The sequence below is a fragment of the Typopeltis vanoorti genome, chromosome 20, assembly GCF_054136105.1.
Source record: "Typopeltis vanoorti isolate ZY-2024b chromosome 20, IOZ_Tvanoo_1.0, whole genome shotgun sequence".
NCBI lineage: Eukaryota > Metazoa > Arthropoda > Arachnida > Uropygi > Thelyphonidae > Typopeltis > Typopeltis vanoorti.
In genome coordinates this window covers 46,026,940-46,051,139 of record NC_143568.1, presented here as the reverse complement: position 1 = coordinate 46,051,139, position 24,200 = coordinate 46,026,940, and the positions used below count along the sequence as shown (strand labels likewise).

The 24,200-nt window shown below is 35.8% G+C and overlaps 1 protein-coding gene across 1 annotated transcript in view; it reads left to right on the top strand.

The window, feature by feature from the left end:
* Positions 1–24,200, top strand: part of LOC150095406 (TBC1 domain family member 30) — a 366,057-nt gene that overhangs the window by 234,188 nt on the left and 107,669 nt on the right. Inside the window, exon 6 of the mRNA XM_090410388.1 lies at positions 19,365–19,536. Within this exon, the coding sequence (XP_090266514.1) occupies positions 19,365–19,536 (172 nt within the window). The remainder of the gene's footprint in view (positions 1–19,364; positions 19,537–24,200) is intronic.

The window sequence follows — 24,200 nt, the reverse complement described above, 5'->3', positions numbered from 1 at the left end:
ATGTAGAATGCTCCCTTTGAGGATAGATTGAAGCGGTGTGGATGCAGACTGCAAAGTTTAGTTGAAGGGGGGGGGAGGGGCATCATAGAAACTTATAAGTTATTAAAGTGTTCTATAAGATTGACACAAAAGAAATTTTTCATTGCATGTGGAATGGAGTAGAGAGAGAACTAGGAGTCAATCACCCCTGGAAGTTGTATAAGGGTGTGCAAACTAGATTTTTTGCTTGGATAATATAATAATATATTGTATAATAATAATAATTATATTATTATGCGAGTATCTCCATGGAGTCAGAAGACTCATCACTGGAGATCCATACGATCACACGTAGACACTAAGCTCATCAAACTCAGTCAGTGTGTGTCTACATTCACAACACTCTCAGGCAATGCATTCCACTCACAAATACTCTCCATGCAAAGAACCTGCTCCATGAAAATATCACTCTTGAAGAGAAAAGTTAAAGTATTGAAGAAGATTTCGGGCAAAGATCTTGAAAATAGCAGAATATTTCCATAATTAGATCTGTTCTGATATATGCTTCCCATAGGCTTCAAAAGATAGCCCAGATAAAGCAATTTAAATTCAAGAGAATACAACAAGAAAATTTATAACTTCAGAAATGCCATTTTAAGAAAAATATCAGCATTTGAAGCTAGTCTTACTTCTCTATTAATAAAGTGAGTAACTTGTTATCTTTATCAGAAAAAAGAATAAATCTTAAACATACTGCAACTAATAAATTATTAGTAAATTAGCTGTCCTTGAATGGAATAAGAAGTGTCTACACTGCATACATAATTTTATTAGAATAAAATGCTTACGTCAAAATTCAGTGTCAATTTACTTCTGTGTAGTTAACCCTTGTCATATTACAAGGAGATAGACAAGGTTAAAAAAAAAAGAATGGAAGAATATCAAAAATCTATCATTCTTTCATAGTCAAATGTTTTGGATCTTAAAAATTTCAAAATTGATTACAGCAGTGGTGTATTGGCAAAAATTTCCCTGTAGTATTTTTGCAAACTTTCTGTTTGTATAATAGAATAATATAATTTTATAATAAGAGCATTAGAGTGAGGAAACAAAAGTAAGCGATATGGAATACAAAAGAAGCAGGAATGAGGAAATGGAAGAAAGAAGAAAGAAAAAAAACGAGTTAGCAAGGCTATGGGAAGAAGGTCAGAGCGTGAAATTGCCAGAATGTAAGATTTGAAGAGTTATTCAAAATGAAACGAGGAATATGCGGAGTGATTTTAGGCATTTAGTGGAAACAATTGCAAAAGTGTAAAAGAATAGAATGAAAGAAAACAGAGGTGATGAATGATTTGAGAATAGCAATGTATGGAAATTCCATTGTTAGAGGATGGGTTAATGAGAGATTTCATAAGGTCTGCTATCCAGGATGGAGAAAGAACAAAATAATTCATTCTTTGGATATAAAGAGGAAACAAGCAAGAGAATTAGTGGTGGTTGTGGGAACAAATGATTTAAGTAGACATAAGAAGAATGTAATGGCAGATATCGGGAGGTTATTGAGGAGAGTGAAAGATACTAGTATAGTGGGAAAAGTTGTCAGTGTGATGAATTGGAGAGCCAGAATGATTAATGGTATGCTGGCAGAGCTGTGTGAAGCGAAGAAAGTACTGTTTGTGGATGTATGGCATGTATTTGAGAAAAGAATGGAATTATACAGACATGATGGATTGCATTTGACTAGTTTTTGAGTGAGTCGACTGAAGAAACTTCTGCTAGTTGGAAGTGCAGTGTGTGTGTGTGTGTGTGTGTGTGAGAGTGATGCAAGCAAGAGATCAGAAGTGAAAGATATAGAGAAAATGGGAATGCAAGAGGAACAGGAGGAGCCTGGGTGAACAGTGAAACATGGCACAGGGAGAGTGGACGTTGGAAGTAGTAGTGAATGTGTATATGGAGATGATCAGTATAGAAATGGAATGGATTGGGATGTGAATGGATTAATTATCACTAAACATTAATACAGGTGATTGAGCAAGGGAAGGTGCAGTGGGGAAATCACAACCAACAAGTGGCTTAAGTAGGATTGGGTATAGACCTAAAAGTGAACTCCTGTGTTTATTTACATTGACAGGCGTATCAGAAATAAGGGATTTGAAATTGTTTCACCGATTTGCCTCAAAATCGGTGGAATAAGTGATACATGACTGAATGAAAATGATATCTTAATGGGTATAGAAATGGAATGGTACAGTGTACAGGAATGGTACATTCCATTTCTATACCCTGATGCAGTGATTCTCAACCTATGGGACCCACCTTTTGGGGGCACAAAATACCTAATGTGGTGCAAAGAAAGTGGAAATCAAAGGAAAAACAGAAAAACTACTTTATTGAAACAAAAGCATTTAATGAAATTATTTATTGAGACAAAAACATAAAATACACTCTGAAAATAAAATAAAATGTATAAAATACTGTATTGAATAAACTAGTTACGCTTACGGGAACATATCAATATTGCAAAATATACCGAGCAACTAATTAAAACTAAATAATACGAGATTGGTCTGAAAAGTTCTTGTGCTTGACACCATACATGGTGACACTATCGACAAGATTTTTATTTTTTATTTTTTTTTTTTTAAGTTGGTACATCTGAACAGCAGCTATGTGAAATTACAAGTCATTCTATCAAGTAGTGTGTTTTATGCAGCAGTCTGAAGCAAAAGTATTGCCTGTATCCCTTGAAATGGATAAAATTGAGTATCATGCGGTTATAAAATTCTTTGAAAAGAAATTCATTTGAAGTTCATAAAAGTTTATGGGCACTCTTCTCCTTCATTTTCGACAATTAAGAAATGGACTGCCGAGTTTAAACGTGGCCGTACCAGCCTTGAAGATGATCCATGTGAAGAACATCCAAAAAGTGTAACAACACCAGAAATCATTGATGAAGTGCACGATATATTATTGGATGATTGGCGAGTCAAAGTGCATGAAATTTCTGAGACTATAGGCATTTCACAAGAGCGTGTAGGATATCTTTTGCATGAAGAATTGCACATGAAAAAGCTTTCCACAAGATAGGTGCCAGGCTTGCTCACAGCAGATCCAAAATGCACTTGCATGAAAATCCCTGAGCAGTGTTCAGAGCTTTTTAACAATAATAAAACTGATTTTGTGTGTCGATTTATTACTATGGATGGGACTTGGATTCACCATTACATACCAGAATCCAAACAGAAGTCAAAACAGTGGACAGAAGCTGGTTGTTCTGTGCCAAAGAAGACAAAAGCCAGTTCCATCAGCAGGAAAGGTCATGGCATCAGTGTTTTGGGATGCTAAAGGCATTTTGTTTATTAATTATCTTGAAAAGGGTAAAACAGTAACCAGGGAATATTATTCTGATTTTTTAACCAGACTAGACGAAAAAATTTGTGAGAAAAGACCCAGTCTGCAGAAGAAGAAAATCATCTTTCATCAGGACAAAGCACCTGCCCACAAAAGTGTTTTGGCAATGGGAAAATTAAGGGATCTGCACTATGAATTGTTGGAACATCCACCAGATTTGGCTCTCTCTGACTTCTGTCTCCTCTCAAAACTAAAACTCTTCTTTGCTGGTCAGTGTTTTTCTTTGAATCAAGAGGTGATTTGCAGCTGTAGAGGGGTATTTTGCAGATCTTACTGAAAATCACTACAGGGACTGGATAATACTGCTGGAGCATCGCTGGAATAAATATATTAGTCTTAAGGGAGATTATTATTATTATATGGATAACACAAAACTTAATCCTAGAAATACACAGAATGGACACTTTATGGAAAGAATTAAAGCGATATCCAAATAACACAGCTTTAAGAACTGAATATAAGATAACAAGGAATCACCTTACAACATAAATCAGAAATGCAAAAAGAAGCTACTACAGAGACAAATTAACCTCTGCACAAAACAACATGAAACAAACCTGGCATCTGATCAATGAGAAGCTAGATTGTGTTCTCAACACCACTGCCTCCGAAACCATAAAACACAGCTTCATGAAAGATGCAAAACCTATCCAACAACTAGCAAATGACTTTAACCAATACTTTGCAAACTCCATCCAAGTAGTGCACAGAAATATTCCCCCAATCACAAAACGTGACCCTTCACTTGGACCACAATCAAAACAGACATTATAGTTCCCAACCATGAAAGAAGCAGAACTTCTCTCTGCAATACATCAAATCAAACCAAACAAAGGCTCAGGAATTGATGGTATAAGACCTAAAGATATAAAGCAACATGCAACTAGGTTAAGTCCTATCCTACTAAAATGAATAAATAAAATATTTTAAACAGGACAGATACCAAGTATGCTAAAGATCGCCATAATCACACCCATATACAAAGATGGAAAAAGAAATTTAATCAGCAATTACAGACCCATAGCAACATTACCAATTATCAATCAAATTATGGAGCGGATCATACTGAAGAAACTCACAGCATACACAGAGACCTTTCATATTATCCCCAAAACACAATATGGTTTTCAGAAAAATAAGGGAACAACATTGCTCTTGGAAGACTTTACAGACGTAAATTTCTAACATCAAACCTTGTTAGAAAAGCTGAGGCATGTTGGAATAGACGAGCCTCTTCACAGGTGGTTTACAAACTACCTTCAAAATAGAAAGCATATCACTCGTATCGGGTCAAACCGAAGCAGAGAGCTACCAGTAACCTGTGGAGTACCACAGGGAGCTGTACTCTCCCCAACTCTGTTTAACATTTACACGCACGATATTAATCAGCTACCACTCAAAGGTAAGATATTCCAATACACGGACGATACAGCAATAATATCCATCCATAATGACGCAAGCATAGCCCAAACAAATATGCAACATGACATAAATCTGATCATAGACTGGCTCACGAAAAACTCCATACACCTAAACTCAGAAAAGACAAAATTAACGATATTCAGAAATCCACTGACTTGACCAGTTGATAACAAATATATAACCATCCAACATCCACTTTCCAACATAAAAACACACAGAACAGCAAAACCACTACAATCACTAAGGTTGAAACAATACGAAATTTACTTCGATGCAGATATGAACTGGAATAGCCACATAAACCATCTATACAACAAACTCCGAACAACAAGTGGCAAACTCTACAGGTTAAAAGATATAGTTCCCACATGCCTAAAAACACTAATATACAAAGCACTATGCCAAAATATACTAAGATACGCTATAACAACATATGCTTTCTGTGCACCCCTACAAATTAAATAGATTAATGTCGCTACAGTACAAAATGATAAAACTGATCTTTTGGGAACAAAGAGAAAATAATGACCTTATATACATTGCAATGTCAGAACAAAATACTGACAGCAAAACATTTATTTCACTACGCAGCTTTGCTAAAACATTATTTCGATGCCAACTACAGGACAATCAGAAATACATACCGTATAACAAGACCTCAGACAACGCGAAACTTCTACATCCCAGACATGATAAATTACCTTTTGAATACAGAAACCTTACAAACTACAATAGCCTGAAAAGAGCTCTAAGGACATACTATGAACAAGAAACACGCACCCAAAATACCATACAAACTTTAATGAAACACAACATGTTCGTTCAGGCCTCCAGTTCAGTGACACATCAATACATTCCAAATTATTGTGTGTGTGCGCGTGCACACAAATTTCTCAATCATAGATTTTGTAGCTTCCCAACACGGTAAAAAAAAACAATAAATAATAACCAACTGGTCTCATCCTCAGATAAGTGCACATATAAGCTTTGAGGATGAAAGCAGAGAAATTAGTTCTCATCCAAGATGTATCATATGTAACCAAATGCATGTAATGTACGTATCACATGTAAACCAGTGTATGTATGTATTATATGTAAACAAATGTATGTAATGTAAGTATCATATGTAATCAAATGTATGTAATAACTGTAACAAAAGTATGCAATATAGAGTGATTATATCCATTGATATTGTAGAGAGTAAAATTGCAAAGAAACACCTGTAATAATCATCATTATGAATATTATAATAATATATGTTGTAAACAGTTATTATTATTATTTAAAAAAACTTTATGTACGAGAAAGTATTTGTTATGCATAATTGTTTTCATATAATGTATGTAATGTATCTGAGAAATAATAAAATGTTAAAAAAAAAAAATATATCACACCTCCAGGGAGTCCAAAGACTCATTAAGGGAGGGCATCAACTCTACAACTCTTCGTCTCACTACTTCACCATCTAACACCAACGCCATCTAATGCTAACTACTACCACCACTAGTGCTTTCACAGACAATCACGAACATCCATGCCCACGGTGGGATTCGAACCCACAGCCTTTTGGCTAGAGAGCGGATATGCTAACCACTCGGCCAACCAGGCCGGCTTTTGTTGAAATTATGTTGAAAAATAAAAATAATTTTGAAATTATAAATTTTCATTGTTAGGCTGAGAACTTTTCAGACCACCCTCGTAAGAATGAATCTAAAAATTAATGGCTTCCTTGGGCCTGTGTTGCAGAATAAAGCTTTTCATATGATGGTAATACACTCTTAGTTCTCTTTCTATATTAGCTGAGATCTATATTTTGTTTTTAAGGCAGCCACCGCAGAAAACCCGATTTCACAAAGATAAGATGTTGTAAATGGCAAAAGTGCACAAAAAAGCTCTTGACTTTATCATCTCTAAGATATGTGTATTTTTTCTTTGGAGTTGCAGGTTTTTAATATATTTAAAAACCTGCACCAAGTAGCTCAATTTCATCACAAATAAGTGGTCTGTAAACTTCTCTACTTCTTCGTGATTTTCCTTTTCCAAGAAGATTGCTATTTTGTCTCTTTAATTCATAAACATTTTCCCTGTGATAACCATCTTGTAACGCGAATGTTCTACTCCAGCCACGTCTTTGCGAAGTACAGAAAACAGTCTTGATTTTAAAGGTCTCATTTTTATATAAGTCACCACGGTTATAACTGTTGTTAACACAATGTTTAGACCTGGACTCATTTCCTTGCTGTAAGAGCTTCTCTATGAATAATGCAGTGTGTTCAAATACATTGCGGGGATATTTCCCTCATGTGGGTTTATAAACTTTTAAATCTTCCAGACATAACTCGAGCACCATCAGTGCAAATTTCACAATTTTTCCACTGTATGTTTGCTTTGCATATAAAATCATCCAATATTTTGAACAATTCAGGTGCTGTGGCTGGCTCTTTTTTCTATTGGTTTACAAAACAATAACTCTTCAACTGCTGATAATCCACTGCAAAATCGAATATAAGCAATTAAATGACAATCCTTGTTGGTATCTGTTGCCTCGTCAAGCTGAATTGAGAATAATTGGTCACAAAGCTTTGACAAAATTGTTGCTGCATATCTTCACATGTATCACCACTTCGCCGAGAAACAGAGGTATGCACTGTAGTTGTTTAGTAACACTTTCTCCAAGCATATTTCCACAATATCAATCACAGCTGGTAGAATTAGGCCTTCTCTGTTGGTGTGGAACTTTTTTGTGCCTAGCTATTTTATATGCAACTTTTGTAAGAAGCTAGTAAAGCTTTTTCATTTACAAAGTTTTTTAATGCTAGATTTTTGCTCTACGAAACATTTCAGTTTGGCAGCAAAGATCTCTCGAGGTTTGTTAGCATAATCCTTATGAAGTGTTTCCAAATGTCTTTTAAGTTTATTTGGTTTCATGCTATCAGCCACCAAAATTTTCAAACAAGTAATACATAGTGGTCTTTCTTCATTTACTTCAGTTTTTGTAAAACCAAAATCTAAATATTCTGTTGCATACTTTCTTGATTTTACTTTTTGAGTGATGATATTCTGTGAACCCGAATTTGTTGATGTTGACACTCCACAGTCGTCAGATGCCTGCTTGCTTCCAATTAAAAATTTAATTGGACATAAGCAGGCATTTTTCTACACTAGAAAAGATTGTTTTGAATACCGTGTATCACAGTTATTGCGAATAAGAGTAAAATCATGCTGACCATCGATTCTCACTTTGCAGTGTTACTGCCGCTTTGCCATTTGAAGCCTTATACTCGCAGAAACATTTCCAGAGCATTTGAGACTTCCCATTATGAAATTGCGAATGTTTCCGAAAGACCAATACGATTTAACAGTGTGTGCAGTGATGGCAGATCTATGCAACTTTTCGAAAGATTTGATGACGTATTTAAACATTTTAATTAATTCCTAGTTTTTTTTTGTTTTATTTTGTTTTGATAACTTTTATGGGTTTGTCAGTCTCTCAACACAAGAATTGCAGGCATGGGGAGGGGGAGCACAAAAACTAATATTAAAAAATGGGCACACATGAAAGTAGGTTGAGAAATACTGCCCTAATGTGTATAGAAATGGAATGGTACAGAATTGTACGGTGCAAGGGAGGGGAAGTGCTGCTGATGATAGCAGGGGAATTATGACCACTTAAGATAGAGATGGAAATGGTGGCAGTGGTTTTGAGGTAGTGTGGTGTGAGATAGAGGTTGACAGTAAGAGATATTTAGTTGGATATTGCTATAGGCCAGGGAATGTGGAGTGAGGTGATAAAGAAATGTATAAGCAACTTGGTTTAGTGTACCAGGGAAGGGTGATTACTATGGATGGTTTTAAATATGGTGGTATAGATTGGAATAAGGAAAATTAATTTTTCAAATTCTTGAGAGACAACTATCTCAGGCAGTATTTAAAGGAGGGCACGCGAGGATTGAGAGTTTTAGATCTTATCATTTCATAAGAGGATGTAATTATGAGTGGGGTTTTGCACTTTCTTCCAGTTGGTGAGAGTAATCATGAAGTGATCACCTGGATTGTGGCTAGCCATATGATGACTTCTTTAAGGAAAAGATATATGTGGAAATATGAGGCTGGTGATTATAACAAGCTTAGAAGACAGCTTGGAAGCTATAGCATAGAATGAGGATTTGAGAAGCAAGGAAATAAATGTTGCTTAGGAACTGATAGAAATGCATCAATGCAATGTGTGAATCTTTCTGAAGGTCAAAAGGCTGAATAATGTGTAAGATGGATGAATGAGTGGATTAAGTATGAAATGGGGAAGAAGAAGAAGGCACTTTGGAGGCAGCACAAGATGATTAATGGTAATAATCAGTTGCACAAAGAGTTTTATAAAATCAGGTGAGAAGAGTGACTCAGTTGGTAAAGAGCAGAAATTAGCAAATCAGGCTAAGAAAAACCCTCGTGAGTTTTTCTGTTATGCAGCAAGTAGAATGAAAAATAATTATGGTAAGATGATGTTAATGAATGAAAGTGGGAAATTGATAACTGCTGCAGAGAACATTGTCAAGGTATTCAGTGAGCAGAATTCATCAATTTTATCAGAAGCTCAAGTGTAGAGAATGAAATGAAAGAAGACAATGTTAAGCAAGCAACATGTATGCGAGGAGTTAGTTAAGTTAAATATCAATAAAGTAATAATAGGATTTGATAACATATCACTATGTGTTTTAAGAGAATGTTCCAGGAGCCTGCAACATCCAAGTCCCAAAGGAGTGGAATGAAGGTAAAATTGTCCCACTTCACAAAGGTGATAAGACTAAGGCAACCAATTATAGGCCGATCTGTATATCTGGAGCTATAGAGGTTGGTGTGAGATAGGATACAGAAGGATGGAGTTGAGAGCAGCAGAATTCTCTTTAATGGACAGAATGGGTTTGCTAAAGGAAGATCATGCTTTACCAACTTGCTCATGTATTATAACAAGGTAACGAACGTATTGAACAAGGGTGATACATATACAGTGGTATACTTAGATTTTGCAAAGGCTTTTGAATTAGATTGCCACACCACATGTTGGTCATTTAAAGTAGATGGGATTGGATAGGAGACTAGTGGGTTGGATAGGTGATTGCTATCAAATAGGTATCAGCAAGTTGTGTATGAATAGGAGCAGCACTATTTCGAAAGAGTAAAGTCACTGGTGGTGTACCACAGGGTCTGTTTTGGGACCATTCTTATTTAATTTGTATATTTATGATCTTGAAGATATAATTAATATATACAGATTATGCCAACCTGGGGGGGGGGAGATGAGGAATCAAGCCGATATTGTGGCCTTACAACTTAAATAGATTGTATAAGTGGGCAACATTATGGAACTGTCAGTTCAGTGTTGCAAGATGAAAGGTTCTGAAATTTGATAGGCAACAATAGGATGCAAAGTATAAATATATACTTTGTGGGTAAATTTTGGAGTAAGTTGGGGAGACAAGAGACCTTGTTGTGGTGGTAGACAAGGATCTGCAGTTCAGAGGTTGCATTGCACAAGTTGTGAAGACATCACATCAGATTATGTTAGTAATGCAGAGGTCCTTTAAATGCATAAATAAAGACGTTCTGGTTCCATTATATAAGGCTTTGATTGGGCTTCATATGAATTTCTGTGCACAGATTTGGTCTCCCTAGTTTCTGTGATAATAACGGGATCCAGAGAAGACGGACTTGTGTTTATGATGTGGGATAATAAGGTAGATTGAGGGAATATAGTTTGCAAATGCTTGTGAATAGGAGGAGGAGGAGGAGGAGAGGGAATACAATCGAGACATTTAAGTTGGTAAAGAGTTAATGTCGAAGAAATTTTTCACAGAATGGGAGAAAGAGGTAGAGCAAGGGGACATCCAAGGAAGCTGTATAAGGAGGGTGTGAGTGAGTGCATAAGGAATAGCTTCTTTGCATGGAGAGTGGTTGGTGAGGGAATGCATTGCCTGACATTGTGGTGAAGGCAGAGAAGACTGACTAAGTTGATAACTTGTGTTTGGAATGTGGGATATGAATACAGATTGAGAGAATTCTGTTTGCAAAACCTTTTTTGATGGACTTGTTTAATAAGAATAATAATAATAGTTATTATGCAGATAATGGTGTCATAGCAACACACATACCTCAAACAAATACTCCACATGGAATTCAAACTGTATTATAAATTAATAAATAGCATCAGAAGAGCTGATAATAACTGAGATGACATCTCTCCCACCAGTTAGAGAGAGTGGCCATGTGATTTTGACTTGGAAGATGAATAGACATGCAGGAGCATCAAAGAAAAGGGAACATATGTGGAATCATAAGGCAGGTGATTATAATAGTCTTATATATCAACTTGGTGCAGTTCCATGGGGGGTGGAATTAGAAGGCTAGAATATCATTAGTGCTTGGGAAATTGTAAAGGAATATTTGTTAGCAATAATAAGCTGTAATTCCACAAGTGAAGAAGAGGACACAATTTGGTGTAAAGTGGATGACAAACAATATCAAACAGGAACTGCAGGTGAAAAAGAGATTATGGAAGAGATATAAGGAGAGGGGTGGAGAGCAAATGCACAAAGAATATAAGACGGGCTAGGAGAGTCACTAGTATGATGAGGAAGGCAAAACTGGAATATGAGAAGAGATTGGTACTAAGATCCAAAGAAAATCCTAGGGAATTTTTTAGCTATGTGGCCACTAGGAGGAGAAATGATTGTGGAAGAATAACATTGTGGGATAAAAATGGTAATAGATGAATGATGCAGAGGACATAGTGGAGTTGTTCAATGAGCACTTTATTGGAGTATGCCATCCTGGAGAAGAAGGTTTTAATACACGAGGGATTGGGCAGGTTTAGAGGTGCAAGAGGAGACACCCAGATTACTGACATCCAGAGTACTCAGTATTTGGAACTGAGTACTCTGGAAGTACTCTGGATGTCAGTAAAGCTGTGGGACTGGATGGTATTTCACCATGGGGTTTTGAGAGTATGTGCTAAAGAACTGACAGCTCCGTTTGACCTAGCTCTTCATAAAAGTCTGGCTGTGGGAAAGGTACCCAAGGAATGGAAGGAAGATAAGATAGTGGCATTGCATAAGGGCAGTAGCAGGCTGGAAGTGTCTGTGTGTGTCATCAGCAGTTGTTAAGGTCTTGGAAAAGTTAGTGAGGGACTATATACAGCGTTGGGCAGATGAGGGTAATGTTATCTGTGAGAATCAACATGGGTTTGTTAAGGAGTGCTCTTGCTTTAGTAATGTGATTACCTTTTATAAAAAGTGACAAGAGCAGTTGATGAGGGAAAGGCATATACTGCTATTTTTTTAGATTTTGCAAAGGCATTTGACAAGGTGCCACATGATAAGTTGATATTTAAGTTGCAGTACATGGGTTTAAATGTTGGGTTAGTCAACTGGATTCAGGATTTGCTGTCTGATAGGTATCAGAGAGTTGTGTATGATGGGGCAATATCAAGTAAGCAGAAGGTTACAAGATGGGTTCCACAGGGCTCAGTACTGAGACCTGTATTGTTCAACTTTTATATTAATGACATTGTCAATGGGATTGCAAGGGGATATTCAATTGTTTGCTGATGATGTGAAACTGGGAAAGGTTATCAGTAATAGTGCATATGTGGTGGCAGCTCTGCAAAAGGATTTGAAAAAACTAGACAGATGGACAAATGAATAGGGGTGTCGGTTTAATGCAGCAAAATGTAAAGTCTTAAAGTTTGGGATCCATCGATGGGAGGCTGCATACTCCATTGGAGGAGCTGCACTGGAGGAAGTAGGGGAGACGAGATCTGGGAGTGATGATTGATAGAAAACTGAAATTCAGGGAGCATATTGCAAAGGTGGTGAAGGTAACCCAGAGGATTGCTGCAATACTGAGAAGGATGCTGACCTGCAGAGATAAAAGAGTTATCATTCCGTTGTTTAATACCTTGATCAGACCACACTTGGACTATTGTTCTCAGATTTGGTCCCCAGTATTTGAAGGGGATAAATTAACTGTGGAAAGGATACAAAGGCAGATAACAAAGATGGCTTCAGGACTGTACAATGAGGATCAGCTGAGGGAATGTGGACTGCAGAGTTTGGTGGATAGAAGAAGGAGAGGTGATATGATTGAGACTTTTAAACTGTTGAGAGACAATTACAGGGTGAACATTGGGGAGTTCTTTCACTTGGCGGAACAGCGAGAAGGAGTGATGACAAGAGACCATCCCTGGAAGCTGTGAGGAGTGGTTGAACCTTGGAATGCATTGCCTGAGAGAGTGGCAAGAGCAAGAATGGTCAAGGAGTGGTATGATAGACTTTGTGTTTCCTAAGAACGTCCTCCCACGATGAGTCTTTTGACTCCATGGAGGCCTGAATAATAATAATAATAAATCAACACAGTATCACTATTTAATAACCAAGTTATGTCCTATCCTTGTATGGAGACATGACGAGTTTCTTCTGCGCATCATCACCCATTCGAATCAGTTCATTAATGATCTTTCAACAATACTTTGTTTTGTGCAAAATTTTGGCTTCCCCCCCCCCCTGGTTCTCCATATGATCCTTTGTCTAGTTATCTGATGACCGGTTGTCTTGACTGATTGTCTTGTCCTTTCCTTAAAGAGGCACATTTATTACTCTTAAGTAGTGTGATACCATAGTAGCAGTAGCTTAAGAAAAGGATTATGCATTTCTATATGGTAGCTTACATTGTTTGCTGCATGAAGCATGAGTAATATGGAAAACTTTATTCTCTTTTTGTAGATTTTTTTTGCCAGTTCTGTATTCAGTTTATGAAAATTGTATTGTTATTATTTTATTTTATTTTTTTGAGAATATTGCCAATAATTCATTAGTTCCCTTAATATTAGGTATTAGGATTCTGTGGATCAAGAAAGCAACAACATTATGTAGGTAAGGTGGTAGATGAATTTCATTTCCTAAAATGAGACTTCCATCCTGCTGGAATGTCTTGAAAAAGTTCCATGTTTGCTCTATAGAACATGGTTTTTAGATTATCGCTGTAATTCACGTACGGGGTGGGGGAATAACATGTTGTACCCATTTTCTGCAGAACTTATAATGGTTGATAGTCCTTCTAGGAGAATATCTAAAGAACAGATAGCTCATTGTGAATTTGAGTTTAGATCATTCTCAGTTTGAAAATTATCTAAACTCAAATTCAGTATAATTTAGTTCCTTGTGCACAGGAAAATTAGTTCGCCACCTAGTTTAAGATTATTAAGATGGGAGAAGGAAGGGTGCTTGTTATTTTTCTCCATTTTTCTAGAGTAAATATGATCCTAGAGTGCAATTTATCAAAATGATCTGTAATTTATTGTTCTAGTTAAATATTGCTAGGCAGACAGTAGATGACTTTCATCATCCCGTGAAATGTCACTACCTTACTTATTGGGCATTTAAAGTGGCTGTTGGAGCAAGGATTCCAGTTTCTCTCCCTCCAATCTGTCAACATGCAGCAGTGTAAGTGATACTATCAAGGGCATGCCAAATACCACAGAGATCCAGAACCTCCTCCATCTTTGTGAATATAGCAATAGAGCAGTTCTGCAGGCTGGCTGCCAGTTAGTGTATAGGACCAAACTGGATGATAATGCATTTTAAATGGCTTCTGATCAGCTGGCACATAATCTCGCTGCCATCTACACTGCCAGGTTGTGCTTAGAGGGAGCTTTTGTATTAGTGTGCAGAGGGTACTGTTGAGCCCATAAAAGAGGCATCACATATGGCTGAACTAGAGATGGTTCTCTAACCACATCCTCAGTTCTGCTGCCACTAATGACAAAAACTCTATCACTCACCGAGTGATGTGAAACAAATTGGAAAACATCTGTCGATGCTATGACAAACTGGAAAGAAAAATTGTAGAATCTAAAGAAATCATCCTCAATCCAGTACATCTCAAAACTAACCTCAGTTATAATCTCTCAGACGGTCATTGTGCAACTATCCAACTTTGGCATTCACAAGATCTCAAATACGTTCACACACCCAACAATAAAAAGAATGCACAGAACACTTTCAAATGTTAATACGTTAATGTTTTGATGTATAGATATAAATTTGCTCTTGCATTGTTTGTTCGTATTTCTCTCATGTTGTGCACCCGATGAAGTCTTCTAAGAAGACAAAACTAATCGTGCAGTTTATTTAAAATAAAATAGTGTTTCTATTTTTATCTCTTGGCTTTTGGTCATTTAATCTGTTTCAAAAATATATCTCTCAGCCGAGTCAATCAGTTATATCATATATATATATATATATTTATATATATATGACTACTAATATTAACTCGGAGTTGGGATATGTTCATTTTTTATATAAACTGACTAAAAATCCGAGAATTATAACAAATTGAGATTTATTTGATACGCAACATGTTTCGTCGGGATCGACTTCATCAGGCGTTAAGAACATAGAAAGCTATTAAAAGACACTGAAAAAAACATTGAGACACTCTAAAGCTATAAATTTGACTGTAAATTACAGTTATTATGAACTTGAGCTATAGTCTGTGTTAAAGTTCTATTGTTGTACACCTGTCCGTGTGTGGTTCCGCAAGATCTCCATTATCTGATAGTACAGCTGAAAGAGTCAGGCAAATTATATCTGAGATTATTGTTCATATGAAGAGGGTCCAAGGTAATTTCTTTTGACTCGACAAGTTTCAGCAATTACAAACAGACTCACAACCTTCTACAATTCCCAGGTGTATACAAAATCACATGTGAGTGCGGAAAACCTTACTATAGCCAAACGGAGAAATCTCTCCTCCTACATCTCGAGGAACACTAGAGAGACATTGCTTACAAGAGAACCAGGGCTACTGCCCTATCAGGCCATGTCCTGTTTTCAATAAACACAAATAACAAAAGCCGCCAACATGAAGTAAATTGGATAACAACTTCAAACCTGCACATTTGCCACGATGAGGAGAATGCTGCATTGTCGAGTGAAAAGAAATTACCTTGGACCCTCTTCATATGAACAATAGTCTCAGCTATAATTTGCCTGACTCTTTCAGCTCTACTATCAGATAATGGAGATCTCGCAGAACCACACACGCACTGGTGTACAACAATAGAACTTTAACACGGACTATAGCTCAAGTTCATAATAACTGTAATTTACAGTTGAATTAATAGATTTATAATTTTATAGCTTTAGAGTGTCTCAATGTTTTTTTCAGTGTCTTTTAATAGCTTTCTATGTTCTTAACGCCTGATGAAGTCGATCCCAACTAAACATGTTGCGTATCAAATAAATCTCAATTTGTTATAATTCTCAGATTTTTAGTCAGTTTAAAAAAAAAACGAATACATATATATATATAATACAGGTAGTCCTTATAACCAGGTATATGATAATTAGGGCTGTTGATTCCTTCAACTATTGATCGTAGTGATGGAATCATCATTTAGCCAAGAAAGTAGCAGTAACACAAGGACTTAAAGGGTCATCCTTCCCCCAGCCTCAATAAAAATACACAACACTTCATAAACAAAATAAAAAACATCATACTTAACAACGAAGATTTATTAGTCATGTTTGATGTATTCTGAAGGCCCTGTTTCACTAATGTCCCAATAAAAGACACAGTTCTTCACCTACAGTATAAATTTCACAGATCTTTGCCTACATATACCTACTTTTTTTCTGTAATTTTTGAAATGATTTTTTGAAGTTTTTTATGGAATTTTCAAGGGAGGTCATCATTTATTATTATTATTATGTGACACCTCTAAGGAGTCCAAAGACTCATTCGTGGAGGGCACCTACTCTACAACTCTATCTCTGCCACTCAATCCATCAATTAATGAACCGCAACTACACGAACACCATCTATTGCCCATCACAACCACTAGTATTTTCAGAGACAATTACAAACATCCATGCCCACGGTGGAATTCAAACCCGAAGCCTTTTGGCTAGAGAGCGGATATGCAAACCACTCGGCCAACCAGATCGGTCCATCATCATCATCATCAATTTCCTGATATGTATCCCTAAGGAGCTTTCAGGTTCCTTATGACAGCACTACACGATTAAGTTTACAGTATTATTATTAATATTGTCATATCTAACACTTCATGCTTCTAAGGCACTTCTGACTAAATCGACTCACTTACACCTCGGTTTTCCTCTAAGTCTCTTTCCTGCCATCTTGGCACATCAAATGCCTGTTTTATTAATCTTTCTTGACCCATTCTATTTAAGTGGCCATATCATCTTAGATTAGCTTTCTGACACATTCCTGAATGCTGAATTTTCAAGAATTTGTCAGAACTTCAAGAATTTCTGACAAATTTTTGAATCCAATACATCTGAACACTAACTTCAGTTATAATTGCTCGACTTGTCATTGCACTGCTATCCAACTTTGGCAATCACAAGATCTTGAAATAATGCACATGCCCAACAATAAAGAGACACAGAGAACGCCTACAAATGTTAATATGTTAGTGTTTTGATGTATATTCTCTCGCAATGTTTGTTGGTATTTCGCTCATGTTATGCACCTGATGAAGTCTTCTAAAAAAGATGAAACTAGTTGTGTGGTTTATTTAAAATAAAACAGTTTCAATTTTTCTCTCTCAGCTTCTGGTCATTTAATCTGCTTCAAAAAAAAAAAAATATATATATATATATTTATATATATATATACAGGGTGTTCGGGATAAATTTGACAGTTTCGTAAGGAAAAAGAAAATCTTCTTTGTATCTATTAAATTTAATGAATTGACAAAAAAAACATTACAGGCAGAGTTAATTACAATACTATCAACAAGATTTACTCAAAATAACCACCATTAGCATCGATCACAGCTTCAATTCTGCTTCGGAACCTCGAACAAGCTGATGCTACAGTCTCCCTGGGAAGGGCCGCAAAAACTGTTTTAATTTTATCCATTAACTGGGCTTTTGTATTACTGGAAGTGCGATTGGTGTCTTTTTCAACTGCGCCCCATACAAAATAATCCATGGGGTTAAGGTCTGGGGAGTTTGGAGGCCAAACATTTGGACTGGTGAAGTCGTAGAAATTTTCAGACAACCATTTTTGACTTTTCCCAGAGGTGTGGCAAGGGGCCGAATCCTGCTGCCATACATACGGCCTACCATTGGCTACCCTTGTTATCCAGGGCTTGACTACAGTTAGCAACTCCACGAACAAAGCCCGAATTCCAATGCCAGGGTTCTTCAACACCTGTTCCTGCAGATTTGCGAGGAATTCTGCTGTACGAACGCAATCAGATCGTCTGCTAGGGATCTTTCTTCTTGCTACATCCTCTTAGTCACCATTGCAAGTCTCTAGTTCATGCCTGATTGTTTTTACTGTATTCAGGGAGCATTGGGCAGCAGTCGTAATATCCTTATTTTGATGGCGGGCACGAATCATCATGATACAAGTTATTCTCTTCCATGATTCAGGTGGGTTCCAGCTATCCATCCTTTCTGACATCTTGTATATGAATGAAGAAGGGTCCAAACTTTTAAATGAAGAGAAGTGTGTGTTAATACATGTAACTTACGGAAAAATATAATTAATTATAAATATGTCAAATTTATCCCGAACACCCTGTATATACATACACGAGCCTGTGTAGCTCAGTAGAAGTGGTGTTTGCACTTGATGACACTTGACCACACGACGTAAGGCGTTTGAATCTAGTCGCCGACTAGAGGAACTTTTTCTAAGCCTTTTCTCGACCGATTCTGAGTTAGTCGATCTCTGGCACAGGCTAGTGGGTTTTTTCTCCTGGAAACTCGGGTTTTTTATCCTGAAAAACTCCAGAAAATCGGCCATCAAACCCACACTATTTTCAGACATTAAAAATATTGTGTTAGGGACCACGAGATGGCGGCACTTGCTAGCTGCCTTCCTCACTGCTCTCTGATTAATTAGTGATAGCCTTGGGCCAGCTATCTCTGATTGGCTACCAGTGGAGATTGAACTGCCCACTCAGTCTCCAAAAGCTAGATAGGGCTAAAACAGCCTCGCCTACTCCCTATACGGGAACAGAAAGGCGTTATCTGATGATATATATAGATATATATGTTTGTTTGTTTTTTTACTAACACACAAAAGGCAGAAGTGCTTATTAGCAAATAAATGCAGTGTGTGAGCAGAGGTTAGCAGCAGAGTAATCTGTTGATATTCTTCTTGAACTGCTGGAGGTTATAGTTATTATTATTATTACATGACACTTCCAGAGAGTCTAAAAACTCATCTTGAGAGGGCACACTTCTACACTACAACTCACTATCTCCTTTACATAACCCATTCAACTATAGTTCTTAATATTTTATTTTATTTATTTTTTTTTTGTCTTATTTACTTCGTGATGTGATTTTCAGATATATGTTATCTTTTAAATGAAAGCCTTTGTATGAGAATACCCCTCTTCTCCCCCAAATAAAGCAAACCATGATAATAGCATTTTTTTTTTTCTTCCTTGTGTGATTTTTCATTCAAAAATAGATATAAATATCTTAAATATAATTAGTTTGTTTCCTTTTTGGTAGGTGCAAGTTATGAGCCTCCAGTTGTTAATGTATTCACAATGCAGTGGTTCCTCACTTTATTCTCCAACTGCTTACCTAAATCTACTGTGCTAAGAGTCTGGGATCTTATATTTTTGGAAGGTAATGAGATTCTCTTAAGAACAGCTTTAGCTATTTGGGACAGATTAGCAGAGTAAGTAGTTTGATATAAATAAATAAATAATGAATACCCTTGTTTATTAATTTTGTCTATTTCCAAATTTGCTTTCTTCGCTAAAACTTGTGCATAAGCTGAATTACAGTTGAACTTGATTATAATGAGCATCAGGGGTCCAACAAAAGTTTCTCACTATATCAGTGATGAGTTAAAATAACCTCCTATTTTTTTTAAATTCTCAATAACTTGATAAAAAAAATCGGATTAAAAAAAACAAAACAAGTATTAGAAAGAAAAAAATATGATTACATACCTAGATTTTTTATTTATTTATTTTTTGTGGCATAAAGACATCAAAGGTCATACTATACCAAGACACAGAATTACATATGGTAATTGGTTAGTAGGACATTCACAAACATCCATGCCTTGGTAGGATTCGAACCTGCAGCCTCTTGGATTGAGAGCTAATACGCTAACCACTCAGCCAACCAGGCCGGCTACTTACCTAGATATTATTTCTGTGAATATGCTTGTATAAACTACAATACACTTAATAATAAACACAATTTATTTGCCCATAATTGTAAAACTGTACACTTAATACTAAGCATAGTTTCTTCTTACATAATTAAAAACAATTCTAATTAATAATAAACATGATTCAAATTATCCAGCCAACCATTGTTAAATACAAAATCATCATGTCCAAATTGTTCAGCAAATTTTTCTGCTTGAGCCTTCAAGACCATATCTTCTATTGGGAATCCAGCACTTTGTGTAGTGAACCTTCACTGATGTTTGTAAGCTTTTTAAATTTTTTTGTTTCAGTTATGTTGTTTCCCCATGCTAACATGAAACATCTTTATTCTTTCACAATGTCAATAAACTGAATAGGACAAAGAAAACGTTTTACACACTTCAATATTTTTTCACCATGTTCTAGTCCACAAAAAATTTCTAATTTTTTGCGAACCAGGAGACACTTAGGCATGTTCTGCCTACTAGAACTTAAATCTTGTCGATCCCTGTATACCACTTTTATTTCTGTCAGCTAGCCATTCTCTTATCCCAGCTAATAGTTTATAATTCAGTCCATATCCTGCAATGTATGCAATACCATTTCATGTGATATCATATCAAATGCCTTAGTAAAGCCCAAATGTATCATGTCATATGCATTCCTCTTTGTCTAATTCACCCATAATATTATAAGCATTTATATTAGCAAGTTACTCAAGCATGACCTTCCCTTAGTAAACCCATGTTGTTCATTGCAAAGTATAGATTCTCTGTCAACCCATTTCCGCACAAGGTGTTCTCCTAAAGTTTAGGGAATTTGAATAGTATACATGAACTGGTTGTATCAGGTAATCAAAAAAAGTTTGGACAGTTTTTCATAATAAAAAAAAAACAACTCCTGAAATTTTCATAAAATGTTTTATTCATTAAAATAAGCACCTTCACAATTTACAACTCCTTCCCAACAAGATACAAGTTTGTAAGTTTCACTTTTATAAAACATTTTGCCTTTAGAAGTAATAAACCTAGCATCCTCTGCTTCAATCTCTGTTTTATTCTGGAACTGTCTATTTTGCATGTGATTGTCTAGTGCTAAAAAAAAGATGATAATCACTTGGAGAAATGTCAGTAGAATATGAAGGATGAGGGAGTATATCCCATCCTAAAGCACAAATCTTTTCACAGGTAAGTTTTGCAGTATGAGGTTTTTCATTGTGCTGTAAGAGTAGCACTTTCTATCAATTAACTAGTCCTGGCTATTTCTGAAGTAATGCATTCTGCACATTGTCGAGTTACACCGAGTACATTTAAGCCATAATTGTTTGGCCTGCAATGAGAAACTCATAGTGGACAATACCAGCTCCAGTCCAACACACACACACACACACACACACAAAGTTTAGTCTTCTGGGGATGGAGCGGTGGCTTTGTAGCATGCAGTACTGGATCGTTTGGTGGCAACCAATGATAAGATTGCTTTGTAAAAACAGTCATAATTTAAAATTACGAATATTTTTACAAATTGTTTATGTTAGTACATTATTAGTTTTGGCTTCATAATACGTATTGTTAGTACTTGCGATGTGCACATTATTGATGTTATTTTGTCAAAATGAAATGTGAAGCATTTAAAAAAATTTATGTACTTACTGGATTTGGATAGTTGTGTTACTTTCAAAAATTTTATTGCGGTTTAAAATTATTAAGTGCTGTGTTTTGTAAAGATATTCTCGTAACACTAATGGAGATGACACTTCAGCCATTATACATAACTTCTTGCTTGCCAGTTTAATGGAGTGCGCATGCTCACCGAGGAGTTTGATGGGGATTGACAGCTGACAGAGAGAGGAGAGCGTTCAGTATTGAAGTAATGGAGAATAAACAAGAGAGAGCTAATGAAAGTTTAAGAACGCAGACAGAGGAATTTTGTTTCTATGAAGTTTATTTAGTTGCATGTAATAACAGTGGGAGGAATATTAATAGAAGATTCCGAAAAAGGAATCGTAGAATTGTGAACCTTTAAAGTGGAGGAGTTATGACTCTAAATAAGTATTGGTAAATATTAGAAAATATTGTGATTGACATTCTATAGGAATGTTCAAGGAAACGCTGATTGAAAATTTCATCTGTTTTATGGGCGCCGTATCTATCTGTCATTTCTACTGGAAAAGGAGACAGAATTTAGCAACTTAGATAAAGCTGTAGAAGAAACTTTTTTTTTGCTGGTACAAAAATTAACAAAAATTGAACTGCATGAGGTAAGAGTTATTATACTTCGGTAAATTCAAAATATCTTACTCCAGAGTCAGGAGCAATAATGTGTGCTAAATAAGGGTGATGAGAAAGGATTCTATGAAAAAAAAAGAAGAGAATCTTATATCTTCGGAAAGAGGCCTTTACAAAGAAACTGACTATGAACATTTTGGAATTGATTATCTGTAGGATTCTTGGATATTGTTAAATCAGTTATAATCTTAAACAGAAGTTCCTGTCCTTTTACTATTGGTCTTTGTTGTCTTTCTATTTCTTCACTAAGAAATATTTTCAGTTCCTCTAATTTTCCCAAATCATGTGATTATACCTTGAACTCAGATTCTGGAACATCATCAGTGAAATTCACAGAAATTTCTTTAGACTGTTTCTTTTCCTAAGCACCTTTTAATTTTTGAAACTTTCTTTCTCTCACTTTATCTGTAGCCACAATGTTAGGAGAATGAGTTTCAATATACAAGAAAAAGGTTAAAAATCTTGAATAGTGTTTTCAACTCATTAGGGAAAAGGAAGAGAGACTTAGAGACATATTTCATTCCACAAATAATAAACAGGTGAACTCTTTTCAGTATAATGAAACTCATTCTCCTAACATTGTGGCTACAGATAAAGAGAGAGAAGGAAAGTTTCAAAAATTAAAAGATGCTAAGAAAAAGAAACAGTCTAAAGAAATTTCTGTGAATTTCACTGATGATGTTCCAGAATCTGAGTCCGAGGTACAATCACATGATTTGGGAAAATTAGAGGAACTGAAAACATTTCTTAGTTAAGAAATAGAAAGACAACAGAGACCAATAGTAAAAGGACAGGAACTTCTGTAATTACTTAAATAATTATTAAACAATAATTACTTAAATAAAAGAGCCTATCCTATTGGCTCTTTTATTTAAGTAATTTATGGGTGCACCTTTTTGACAACTCGTGTAGCCAAGTACATAAGTTCTTTTCGCTATAACATCAGTATTACCTGGTCTACCTACTCACTGATGAGACCTCAATAAAGGTTGAAACCGGTCTGCATAGTGACCTTCCACCATAATTTATAACATCATACATCTCCTAGGAGATATTTTACATTATGAGTAATACTAAGAATAGTGATCAGAACTTTACCCACCTTTGCAACGAGTTGCGCTAGTGTTAAACTACGTGCTTTAGCTTACGCTACAATCTGCCGAAACTTTTATAGTTTACTATATTCGGCATGAAACTCTTTGATTCCTATCTTTGAGTTTCTTATTCGACTTTGAAATAATGTGGGATTTAATATTTCCTTAATTTAAATAATATCCAAGAATCCTGTAGATAATCGATCTTTCTTTTGTAAATCTAATGGTATTGACAGGAATAAAACATCTCAACGGAGATATGTTCCAAAATGTTTTAGGTGTAATAAACCTGGTTATTTTGCTAAAGACTGTTATGTTAGGGATAAATCTTGTTTTCAACATAAGAAATTTGAGAATAAAGAAAATCTGGAAATAATTATTATTCCAATATCATACTGGCAAGGACAGAAATTTCAAATTACTCATTAGACATGGGTAAAGCTAAAGACAGCTCCAACCCTAAAAGAGGGTTTGATGTATCATTAGCTCCTTATGCTAATGGAGATAATCGTTTGACAGTTTACAAGGATTTATTGAAGATGTGAAATCTTACTTGACACTGGTGCACATATTTCACTCATTTCTTATAGTTTAATAAGATTAAAACTCTAATTCCAAATGATATTTTAATTTTAAGTCCTCCAGTTAAACTGAAGGGAATCAAAATTTTGAATCAGAAATTTCAGCTGATAAGCAAATAAATGTTTTTATCTCAATTCCTTGTTTTCCTTTGAAAGTTTGTCATCCATTAATAGTTCTTCCAGAATCCTCTAATCCAAATGTACAAATAATATTTGG